General features: G+C 44.3%; 1 protein-coding gene across 2 annotated transcripts; it reads left to right on the forward strand.

Annotated features, from left to right (window-relative positions):
* Nucleotides 1-3,012: 3,012 nt before the first annotated feature.
* Nucleotides 3,013-5,198, forward strand: LOC4326673 (PLASMODESMATA CALLOSE-BINDING PROTEIN 3). Of its 2 annotated transcripts, none has more exons than XM_015777740.3 (4): nucleotides 3,013-3,514; nucleotides 3,842-4,297; nucleotides 4,386-4,416; nucleotides 4,533-5,198. In XM_015777740.3, exons 1-4 carry the CDS (start codon nucleotides 3,469-3,471, stop codon nucleotides 4,837-4,839), a joined length of 840 nt encoding a protein of 279 aa, XP_015633226.1. In that variant the 5' UTR covers nucleotides 3,013-3,468; the 3' UTR covers nucleotides 4,840-5,198. The 2 variants fall into 2 exon arrangements, with proteins under 2 accessions (XP_015633226.1, XP_015633234.1); XM_015777748.3 differs by having other exon boundaries at nucleotides 3,142-3,514; nucleotides 3,848-4,297.
* Nucleotides 5,199-12,253: the final 7,055 nt, after the last annotated feature.

The following is a 12,253-nucleotide window of genomic DNA, read 5'->3' on the forward strand; positions in this document are numbered from 1 at the left end:
CTAAAATTCAGAATTAAAAAAATAAGTAATATTAAAAGAGGAGACTAGAGTCCATATAGAAATACACTTTAGAAATAGTTGAAATTCGGAATTAAAAAATAAGAAATATTAGAAGAGGAGTATAGAGTCCATATAGAAATACAATTAGGAAATAATAGAAATTCGGAATTAAAAATAAGGAATATTAGAAGTAGAGTATAGAGTCCATATAGAAATATAATTAGGAAATAATAGAAATTCTGAATTAAAAATAAAGAATATTAGAAGTAGATTATAGAGTCCATATAGAAATATAATTAAGAAAAAAAATAGAAATTCGAAATTAAAAAATAAGAAATATTAGAAGTAGAGTATAGAGTCCATATAGGAATTTAAAACTAACTAAAATTTGGAAAAAAAAAGAATCCTCCACGTTTGCTCTGATGACATTAATCAGAGAAAAAGAAAAAGCAGAGTCCATATAGAAATACAATTTAGAAATAGCTAAAATTCGGAATTAAAAAATAAGGAATATTAGAAGAGGAGACTATAGTCCATATAGAAATACAATTTAGAAATAGCTGAAATTCGGAATTAAAAAATAAGGAATATTAGAAGAGGAGACTAGAGTCCATATAGAAATACAATTAGGAAATAACTGAAATTCGGAATTAAAAATAAGGAATATTAAAAGTAGAGTATAGAGTCCATATAGAAATACAATTAGGAAATAACTGAAATTCGGAATTAAAAATAAGAAATATTAGAAGTAGAGTATAGAGTCCATATAGAAATACAATTAAGTAAAAAATAGAAATTTGAAATTAAAAAATAAGGAATATTAGAAGTAGAGTATAGAGTTCATATTGGAATTTAAAACCAACTAAAATTCGGAATAAAAAGGAGCCTCCACGTTCGCTCTCATGGCCTAGAAATTCTCACATTAATCAGAGAAAAAGAAAAGGCAGAGTACATATAGAAATACAATTTAGAAATAGCTGAAATTCAGAATTAAAAAATAAGAAATATTAGAAGAGGAGACTAGAGTAGTTATTACACATTAGTAGTTTTGAAAAGTTATTGCAAAATTTAAAATTATGTTGTCATTGTAATATATTTTATAATAATATAATGAGAAAAGATATATGCTTTTATATGAGAGAAAATATAATGATGCTAGCCGCGCAATCTGCGCGGGCCACCATGTTAGTTCGAATTGAATCTATCTTACGTCTATTAGAAACCAAACCAATATGTGCCATACCATCGCTTTCCATGCATCAATTCAATCACCCCTAAAGCCCAGAAAGAAACATTCCAAACTGACGAAGTGTAGATAGATTGTACTCCTTGGCTAGATGCCTTGTCCACCATGGTCTTCACTAAGCCGAGCACTGAAACAGTGAAGCTAACAACTGTCTACTGGAGTAGCTCGATCTCTTTCTGTTCACTGGCACACAGCCCAAGTGCATAGGCTCGACAAACAGAAAGCTTAATCTCAGCGCTTTAGCCATGATTTGTGCAGACTGCGGCTGTGCGGGAACAGCGAAAAGGCAAAAAGGGAACCAAAACAGCATCTTGCAGAGATAACCGAGAAGTGAAAACTGAGAGGAGCCTCTTCCCCCAGGTGACAAACTTTTTACTTGTGTATAGTTGAAGTTCCATGGTTACAGTAAAAGCATCGCATCGTGTGGAAAGTTGAAGTTCTCCGCCTCACCATCGCCATCACTGCCCACTGCCCAGGTTGTCTGGCTCTGCCAACAACACCGTTCTGAATTCTGATCATGCAATTTCAACTTAAAAACATAAAAAGAATTATCCTGAAGTCTTTAAAAAAAATCGGGCCATTTGCATGTACACAAATAGATAATGGAATCACTGACGAAAGATACTTAAAATGCAAAATATTAGTAACATATTGTAGATCTTAGCAACCAAAAAAAAAACGATCTTCTTGAAGTGAGGAAGACCAGTCAAGGCTTGTTTTACGTGAGAGACACACATGCCTATCTCTCCCAGGAAACTATTCTAATCCCTCCAGGGGATGTTCCCTCGTTTGCTCAAAAACCATCTAAACGGTTCTAAAAAATTTTGGAAAAATTTGACAACATTCATACAACACATATATACAACTTCATAAAATCTTAAGTCCAAACTCAACTCACACGTCGAGATATAAAAAAGACAAATTCAGCGTATGAATAGTAGCGTACTGTTTATATCTAAATTTGTCTTTTTTGTTTCTCGATGTGTAGATCGAATTTGAACATGAATTTTGGTGGACTAGTAGGTATCATTATACTCTACATTGTCAATTTTTTTTCAGAATTTTTCACAACTATTTGTATCGAATTTGGAAGAAAAAGATATACGAGGGGCCCCTCTCGAGGGATTAGAATCCACTCCCTATCTCTCCCCTCTCTTTTTTTAACTAGCATATGATTAATTTTCTCTCAACTTTACGCTATATTTGTTTTGTATGTCAAAGTTTTTTATTAATTGGATGTTAACTTTGATATCTTTGTTTACTAAATTCTACAACTTTGTCGGTTTACCTCAACCCTATCTGCCTTTTCTGTTGTGCAAGAGGTGATTGGTTAACATCTCGAAAGAAAAAGGCCATGTAATCGGTTTTTAACCCTGTTACTCGTATCTTTGGAGAAAAAAAATGATGGCAGTCCACAAAAGCGCCAACTTAACAGGACCAATGAAATTTAACAATATGAAAGCTCATATTAAGCTGATACTCCTACAAAAACAATGGTCTCTAGCCCTACATTATATAATTACCTTTTGCTCAAGAAATTATTAACCGCCTCGAATATAATCATCATTCCATCATTAAGGTGTGGATCCTAAGCCAAAGCCACGATTTGAGAACCACAAAAAAGAAATACAAAGACCAACTATGAAAACGGCAAAACACCAACCATTTCCTGAACTACGCTCTGATCGAAACCCGTTCACCGCATATTTATCTGAACCTCGTACACCGCCTACGCATATAAAAACCGGCAAAGCCAAATATTCGCTGCGATCCCGATGCGGCCATCGCCATCATGATGGGCTCCGGTTTGCGCTCGAGTCGACGAACGCGGCCGACATGAAGAATTCTTTCACCTCCAAAGTACTACTACTCCTCCTCCGGCCCTCCTCTCGCCCAAGCTGCGTTTGCTTTTCCTCCCCGGCTAGATCTCCCTCCACCTTGATCGATCGACCAAAGCCTTCTTTTACTTTCCCCCGGCGGATTTCTTTGCCATTTTTTTCATTGCGTGCTCCTGCAAAGCTCCCGGACTCCCCTCCCCAAGTTTCCTCTTATTCCCTCTCTCTCTCTCCCTGTTGCCCAAGGAACCTGTGATTCGGCTGTTCCCGCGTCATGTATATATACGCCATCGCCGCAGGGAAAGCAAGGCCCTACTTTACACTTCGCCGTCAGCTCAGGTCAGATCGTCAGGCCGTTCTGCTGCCTTGTTTGGAATAGATATCGGCATGGCTTACTTGGGCCTCCTTGTTCTTCTTCTCGCCTTCTGCGGTGGTGAGTTGTTGGAATATTTGTTTGATTGTTCAATCTTCGTTTTGTACTCTACGAGCGTAGGTCGATGCTCCGTATAGGAATATGATTGAATTTGATGTTGATGTTAGCTGCACCATTTATATTTGTTCTTGTCGGTGGTGTACTTCTAGTATGAAAACATCTTCTATGGAATAATTTTAGTATGTCTTGGTATTTGAACAAAATGATAAACAGGAATGTTTTGCGTGGATTTCTTTCACATGAAAATTTGTGGCTTGACATGTAAAAGCATCCCATACATATATGGTTTTTTTTTCCAACCTTACCAATTTCGCTTGATCGCGACAGGAGCAGAGCACCACGGAGCAGAAGCAGCCGGTGATGCGTCAGCCCGTGGCGCGAGCGCGCGCAGGGGCCTGGCCACCGTCTCCGTGGCGAAGCCGTCGTACCCCACGGTGACCACGCCCATGTCCGCCTCCACCTCCCCGAGCACGATGCCGATGAGCAGCTCGCCCTCCGCGTTCCCATCCCTGGCGACCGCAGGCGGCGGCGGCGGTGGCGGCGGTGGAGGATCGTGGTGCGTGGCGAGCCAGAGCGCGAGCCCGACGGCGCTGCAGGTCGCGCTGGACTACGCCTGCGGCTACGGCGCGGACTGCTCGGCGATCCAGCCCGGCGGGAGCTGCTTCAACCCGGACACCGTCCACGACCACGCCTCCTACGCCTTCAACAGCTACTACCAGAAGAACCCCGTCGCCACCAGCTGCGACTTCGGCGGCACGGCCACCATCACCAACACCGATCCGAGTAAGCTCATCAGCGTCCCGACTCAGCAACACTTGAATCCATGTGGTCACAACTTCCTGACGAGTCTGCTCGTCTTTCACCCATGCAGGTTCAGGGTCGTGCCAGTATTCAGCCTCGAGGTAAGATTTCGATTTCGTGCCAATTCAAACAAATTTTGAAAGAAAATATGTGTTCTTTTTTTTCTTTTTTTCTTTTTGCAACAACGACTGAACTTTTTTTTGTTTTGCAACGGCAGCGGTGGTGGTCAGAACATGCTGCCCCCGCCGTCCCCGACCACCCTGCCGCCGCCAACCCCGATGACGCCGACCACCCCGATGACACCAACACCGACCACGCCGGACACCGGGACGCCGATCTACGGTGGATCCACGACCCCTCCTGACTACGGCTCAATGTCCCCTCCCGGCGGCTTCGGGTCAAACTCCCCTCCTGATTACGGCGACGTCGGCGCCGCACCGGCGACGATGGCCAGCGGCAGGGCGGCGGTGGCGCTCGCCGGCGTCCTGATCGCGACGGTGTCTCTGATGAGCATGTCAACATGATCGCCTACACTTCAGGGTGGCGAAAATTTCTCTACAGCCGTTGCAGTTCAAGAATTAGTTGAGAGAGGGGTGCGCCGCGGTGCGTTGGGTGCTGAGACATGCACGCAAAGATTTAAATTCGCGACGAACACCTCGATCGATGGATCCCCTGCCGCGCTATGCAACACGCTAGCTAGCTATAGCTCGGCAAAAGGCTGAGGTGCCCCATCTGTTTTTAGTGTTCGTCAGAAAACTCAGAAGCACGGTGATGCAGCTTCGTACGTCCCAGTTCTAGCGGCAGGCAGGATATGTTTATATTACAGTTACAGATTCCACTGTTGTACTTAGAAAACCTATTAAAAGAATTTATTTCCTTATTATTCACCCGATCCACGCCTTCTTCTCACGCTGAACCGTGTAATGTTTACAAGGCAAAATGGACGCATTATTAAAGAAAATCTAGGAAATGGAATTTCTTTCGTGCACAGCAAGAGAGAACGCACTGGACAGAACGGTGCAAATGCAATGCCCGTACCCGTATCAGCAAAATAGTTGAAGGAAGTTCAAGCCCATTAATAAAGGCCCAGCGCTAGGCCCATGAGGCACCGTGAGTCCATGACAACGTCACACCGTGCCATGGCCCATGGCGTTGCAGTTCCGGCCGCTTTGCGAGTTCATGCGTGATGTGTGTGTAGTTAACAAGGGAATTTTTACATTTTCATTCAGATCGCTCAACCAGAGGCTATGAAAGAACTTGGGCGCGCCTATACTATGATCGTCCAGGAGGTGAAGACCAAACAGTGGAAGTGATCTTGAGCTTAAATACTCGATACTATTAGGGCCTTTTAAATCGTAGGATTAAAAAAACGGAGGAATATAAAAAAACACATAATTATAAAAGGAAAACATAAGAAAAACACAGAAATGCCTGTTTGATTGAACCGCAGGAATCTATGAAAGGGATAGACTCAGTAAATAGCTTAGAGTGGATGTTAAATTTTCTTCATTTTTCCTCCAGAATCGTAAGAATAGGAAAGTTTCCTACATTTTCCTTTTCTCATTCCTACGAATCAAAGGCATGAATAGCGTAGGATTTCAATTTATTTGTTTTTCTCCATTTTTTTCCTCCAATTCAAAGAGGGCCTTAATAGTTACTGCTCCCTCTATCCCAATATATAACAAGTTTTAAGCTTGTGCACAAGTATTAAGGAAAGTAGCAAAAAGACGATACTACCCGCCAGAAAGCTGGGTAAACACAGTAAAAACCCACTCACACGCAAATCAAAATTTAAACTGGTAGGCGGCAAAAGCACAGACGGCAATACAAACTAGTACTCTATTCTTTTCTTCTCTTTCACTGATAAGGCGTAGAACTGGTAGATTTGTGGTAAAAGTTGTACTAGGTTGCAACATTTTTAACAAATTTTGAATGCCAAAACTTGTTACATATTGAGACGGAGGGAGTAGTACTAGTACTAGTTCCCCTTTGGAGTAATTACAAGTTTAAAATCGTTATTACTCCCTCCATTTCATATTATAAATCATTTGACTTTTTTATGTTCGAAATTTTGTATGTTTGATCAAATTTATAGAAAAATATAGTAATATTCTTAACATAAAACAAGCATATTATCAAAATATATTTAATGTTAGATTTAATAAAAACTAATTTAATATTATAAATGTTGCTAATTTTTTTTTATAAACTTGATTAAACTTAACAAAGCAAAAGGTACAAGACTATCATTAGAAATTTAAAAAATATCACTAAAACTATCATTGAAATGATATCCTTACAAAATTGAAAAAACTAGTGATAATACAAATGTTGCCTTTTTTTTCTCTGAGGGAGGCAAGGACTCGAGCTCTTAGGCCATTTCCAACCCAAGACACTAGAAATAATTTCTATAAACTCCACATCATCAAGAAACTACTAATAGACACTACTCTTCCAATGCAAACACCACTATTCCATGTTTAAATTTAATGCTACTTATCTCACATGATGTCTTGGATATTGTGTAGAAACCAAGTCTCATGCAAGACATGGTTTCCTTCTCTTTCCTCATTTATTCACTTGCTACATCATTTTTTTATTCTAGATGACAACTTATTTAATGCTATGGACATTATTCTAGTTATTAGGTTGGGAATGGCCTTAACCTCGTATACTTGTGAGAAGCGTCTGTGCTGTACAGCTCGGTGCCTCAGATGGCCGGAGAATTGTCATATTATTGCCCCTGGTTTTAACAGATACTACTACCAACATGCTTACCTAGCCGTCTGTGTCGGGAACGTGTTATCGGGACGTGTATTTTCCTCCTTGATGACAAGGACGCGGCGTATCTGTATGATGAGCTGGCCGCGCGCAGACGTACACGTACATTCCCGATCCCGGATTATACTCGCGGAACAGATCCGTCACATCGATCCCCAATGAATCCTGTGCGTGGTTTATGTGTCGCTCTGTTGCCAACCCGGCATAGTCCCCCTCATGTTGCTAGTCATTGGCTCGGAGGTGTGTGTCAGCGTGTGATGAAAGAACAGCTACGCCATGGGCGCCGGCCGGACCAATAATGTGTGTCGAGACATAACATGCGTGCTAACACCAAACCGTCCTGTGCATGCAGCAAGCATGCTAGCTAGCGGATGAAGTGATGAGACGGCCGGTAGCAGTGGTACCGTCATTCACATCGCACCACACCACACCACGCCAGCCAGCCAGCCAGCCAGGGCATCGATGCAGCTACAGCATGGTCCGCATGGAGGCCGCCATCGGCGTCGTTCACGCACACAGTAACGTCCACCAGCAGTGCAGCACCACGACACGCATGCTTATGCCGGCCATGATGTGATGTACTCTCACATACTCCGGAATCTTTGTCCCCGTTGCATATGGGGTACTGGATATGTATATATTTTAGTGATTTGTTGTACAATTACTTCTCACACAAAAGTAGCATTCTGATCAAAAGTAGCGTGTGATCAAAAGTAGCTATGTTTACTAAAATTTTACACATTATCATATCGAATGTTTAGACACATACATAGTGTGTATATATATATATATATATATATATATATAATTAGACGGATTGCGTGTAAATTACGAGACGAATCTTTTAAGCCTAAGCGCCATGATTTGATAATGTGGTGCTACAGTAAATATTTACTAATGACGATTAATTAGGCTTAATAAATTCGTCTCGCGATTTACAGGCAGATTCTGTAATTTATTTTGTTATTAGACTACATTTAATACTTCAAATGTGTGTCCGTATATCTGATGTGATACGCCAAAACTTTACCCCCTGGATTTAAACACAGCCTAAATAAATAAGATTAGTCGTGTTATGTTTCTGGTAGGTTCACACACCAATTAAGTTTGTGCTCCAAAATGAGTGTTTTACAATTTATGTAGTAATTTGCATCACCTAATAACTTCATATACTACAATGCAATTTACGTTATTTGAAATTTTGATCACTCGTATTTGTAACAATAAATTACTGAAGTTGTGGCATCGTAAACATATCATATACTCCTTTTGTCCCAAAATATAAGAACCTAGGGACAGGATGAGACGTTTTCTAGTACTACGAATCTAGACAGATTCATAGTATTAGGAAATATCCTATCCTATCCTAGATTCTTATATTTTATTATATTTTAGGACGGAGGGAATACTTTCTTTGTTTTTGTCTGTTTCAAAATATAAAAGATTTTCACAATCAAATTTTGTACAACAATATAAGCATTTCTACAATAATTTTGATGATTCCCATCATTTCAATTATTCCATAGCCAATCAGGTGTTTGGAATATAAATACTACTTCAGTCACAAATTGTTGCTAGCATAGTGTCTTGTTTCAAAATAAAGCTATTTTTTCATCTACCACCTCCTCTCAACCAATTATAGTAATTCTCCAATTAATTTATTTACTTATTTTCTCTTGTCAACCAAACACAACCTTGTCCTAATTATCTACTCATGCTTCTAAAATATCCGTGTCCATCTTAAAAATACTTACATTTTAGGACGGAGAAATTACGATCAATTTAAGAATTGACCACTGAAATAACAAAAGGGAATATTTTGACCTAGCTAAACATCCTATAAAGTTATCAGTGTTACAAATCTGTATACCTCCTATACTTGTTCACCGGAAATACCATATACTTAATATCATACGAAAGGGTCTATCCAAATTTGTTAGATTCTACAGATAAGGTCGATATTCCTTTCCCGCTGAGATGAGATGCCAGACTCCGATATGGATACTACAAGGTTTTGTCTGCCCGTAGTCTACTTAGAGTCCTCGAGTTCTATCTGGATGAGGGGTTACCTACATGTATAAATACAAAGTCCGTTAGAAGAGAAGGGCATGGAATAATAAGCCACAACCACGGGCTACATCGAAGACCAGCTAGGAGGAAACCCAAAGTTAGCCGCCAACTACAAGTCACCGCATTAGTTTCGACAAAAAAAAAAAACTAGTTAGAAGGCTGGAATAGCTAGCTTGTTCTCCTTCTGTAAATCATTATGACACATTGCACAGCTATACATATAAATGTTTGATCTAGTATATGTATACAAATCCCTATTTCCATCTTGTACTCATAATCTTGCTTCTATCCTGATATCAAGCTACCTTAGTTCTAAACCGTTATCGGGGTCCAAAACAAGTATATATATTTTGAAATAGAGAGAGTAATTTTTTCCATTGTAACCTAACTAACAAAAATTGTAAGTTAAAACTACTACTAACAAGGTAATACTCGAAAGAGGATTCTCTTACCTACTTTTCTTTTTTAATGTAGGTCACTGACACATGTATCTATATTTTTTTAACGATTCGTACGAGACGATGCGAAGTTTTGTTGATAGAGTAAAAAAATACAAGATTACAACCCTAGAGGGTCGTAACCAGGAAAAATGAAAAAAAAATATACCACCACCCACACACCGACAGCCTCAATACACAGGTCCGGGAGAAGACTAGTACCGAACCGGCCGCCGCTAAGCATGACCGAGCGCCGCTAGGCCCACAAAGGAACACAGACGAGAACGCCCAAAAACGTCCTTACAACCAACACAAAACCCAACTCTAGCTAAAGTGTGCTTGCACCAATCTTTCGAGTGGTTTCGATAAGGGGATGCCTAAACGACGTCTCCAAGGAGAGAAGCGACGGAAAACCACCGCCGCCGTCTGTCCGTTCAGGGACACAAAAGAGCCAAGACTGGGCTTTCACCCGGCAAACACCCTTGAGGGATGAGATGGCACAACAACGCCCTCAGGAGGAGGAATGAACCATAGTTTGTCGGTACGGCCAAGGCCGGGCTGGGTTTTCACCTGCCGCTCATCACCTGCAGGTCCACGGCTGACGCACCAATGCTCCACCACTACTCAACCTCTGCTGACATGTGGGACCACTGCACCGGTGCCCCCCCGGTCGACCAGCCTTCGTGCGCCGAAAACCGTGCCACATCCCCCCGGCAGCTCCTCCTCGCACCGTGGTCGCTTCCTTTACCGCCTACCGCGCCTCATCGCGCCGTGCCGGCCTCCTCCACCACCGGACGCACCTCTCGCGCCAGTCCGGCCTCTCGCCATCGGCTGCGCCTCTCGCGCCAGTCCGGCTTCCTCGCCGCCGGCCGCGCCTCTCGCGCCTTGCCGGCCTCCACTGCCATCGGATGTACCTCTCTGTGCCAAGGCGGCCTCCGACCCCTCCAATCACTGCCGCGCTGGCTCAGGTACGGCCATCTGCCATGCCCCCGGCTAGCTGTCCGAGACCGCCATGCCTCTTCCGACCGTACACACGGTCACTACCACCGTAGCCGCTGCTGCCGACGGCCACCTCGCCGCTGACTGGCCGCAGCCCCCTCGCCGCCGTCCAGCCACTGCTGCGACCATCGCCACCGCGAGCGCACCCCGTTGCCACAACAGCCGGTAGCGCCGTTGCCGTCGACCAGCCACCGTGTTGTTCACCGCCGTCCAGCCGCCGCCGCCACCATCGCCATGAGCTCTGCGTCGTTGCCGCTGACACCGTCGCTGCGAGCTCCGCAGCGCCGCCACCGCCGCAAGCTCGCCCCACACAAGATCCGTCCTCCAGGGGGCCGGATCCGCCTCCGTCGTGACCAAGTCCTGCCCGCCGTCGCCATCCTTGCCGCCGCCTTCCATCCTGCTGCCATTGGATCCCCTCACTTCTCCTTCTTCGTCGCAGCCGCTACTACGTCGGCCGCGCTGCCGCAGTCCATAGTCACAGTCGTCGCCGACGCCTTGCCAGTCTCTTCCTTTCCCGCCTCCATCTCTTGCTGCTAGTCGACCACGCGACAACACTCGAAGGTCAGGGCGATGCCGCGACCAGCAGGCTCACTGTGCCGGCTATCGCCGGAACCGCCACCAGCATCGCCAGCCGCCGCCGCCACCACCACACAAACCCCGCCGTCTGCCGCAGCCTCCCAGATCTAGCCATTCTACCCTGGACTCCACCGCCTCCACCACCACTCACCACCGCCACCTCGTTCGCCTCTTCCGTCTGTGCCGCAACCACCTCCGCCGGCGCCACGGCCTCCTCCACCGACAGCTTGACCTCATCCGCCGGCCTTCGATGCGGCGCGGCCGGTGCCGCTCCCTCCTGACCTAGCCACGAGGGGGCCATATCTACCTCCATCGGCATCGGATCAATCGCCTCCAGCCGCCGGCGGCACTGAAGACCACTGTCTCCGTCCCTCCATCCATTCTCCGTCGAAGCTCCATCCGCCGGGTAGAGGTGCGAGGGAGAAGAAGGCCCCGCCGCCGCTGTCCTTGCCACCGCCCGGCTTTGCCGGCGGCTGCTCGGGCGGCGGCGAGGGAGGGGGGCTGACAGTGGGGTGTGTCGCCGCCCGTGTCGCCCTAGAGCGAGGCGACACGTGCATTCTCCAAATAAAACTAAAAACTAAAAAAAAAACTGTAGTGTATCTTATATATCAGTGACTCGAGTAAATAAGAGGATCCCAAACCAGTAATACTCAACGCTAGCAAAGCTAGATGGACCGAGCGGCTAGAGAAGCATCTGACACCCCTTCGGTTTCTCGTTCAAAAAGGCACTCAGCGCTCGACACAAAACACACGTCGATCCGAACTGTTCCTCTCCTCGCTACACACGGTTCGTGCCGAAAGAAGTCCCAAAGACAAACTGCCGCACCCAGCCAACAACCCACCAACCCCCGCGCGTAGGTGCCGAGCCAGGCGCATACGAGCGGCGCGCGGCGCTTCGTTATCTAAGAGCAAGGATAGTATAGCTCATTTTCTACTATTAGCTTATTTTAAAGCCAACATATATCATAGATTAGCTATAAGGTCGGCTATATTTTTCTTCTCTTCTCTCTATCTCTCATTTATACATTTAATGTATTTGTCTTGGAGCTTGTGATAAGCTAACTCTTGCATGAGA

This window comes from Oryza sativa, chromosome 1 (assembly GCF_034140825.1).
Source record: "Oryza sativa Japonica Group chromosome 1, ASM3414082v1".
Lineage (NCBI taxonomy): Eukaryota > Viridiplantae > Streptophyta > Magnoliopsida > Poales > Poaceae > Oryza > Oryza sativa.

What these genes read in the sequence shown, in the direction of transcription:
- LOC4326673 (XM_015777740.3), top strand. Translation starts at nt 3,469, where the DNA reads ATGGCTTACTTGGGCCTCCTTGTTCTTCTTCTCGCCTTCTGCGGTG. An exon ending in TCTTCTCGCCTTCTGCGGTG is followed by an intron (nt 3,515 to 3,841) that starts GTGAGTTGTTGG and finishes TGATCGCGACAG; the next exon opens with GAGCAGAGCACCACGGAGCA. An exon ending in TGCCAGTATTCAGCCTCGAG is followed by an intron (nt 4,417 to 4,532) that starts GTAAGATTTCGA and finishes TTGCAACGGCAG; the next exon opens with CGGTGGTGGTCAGAACATGC.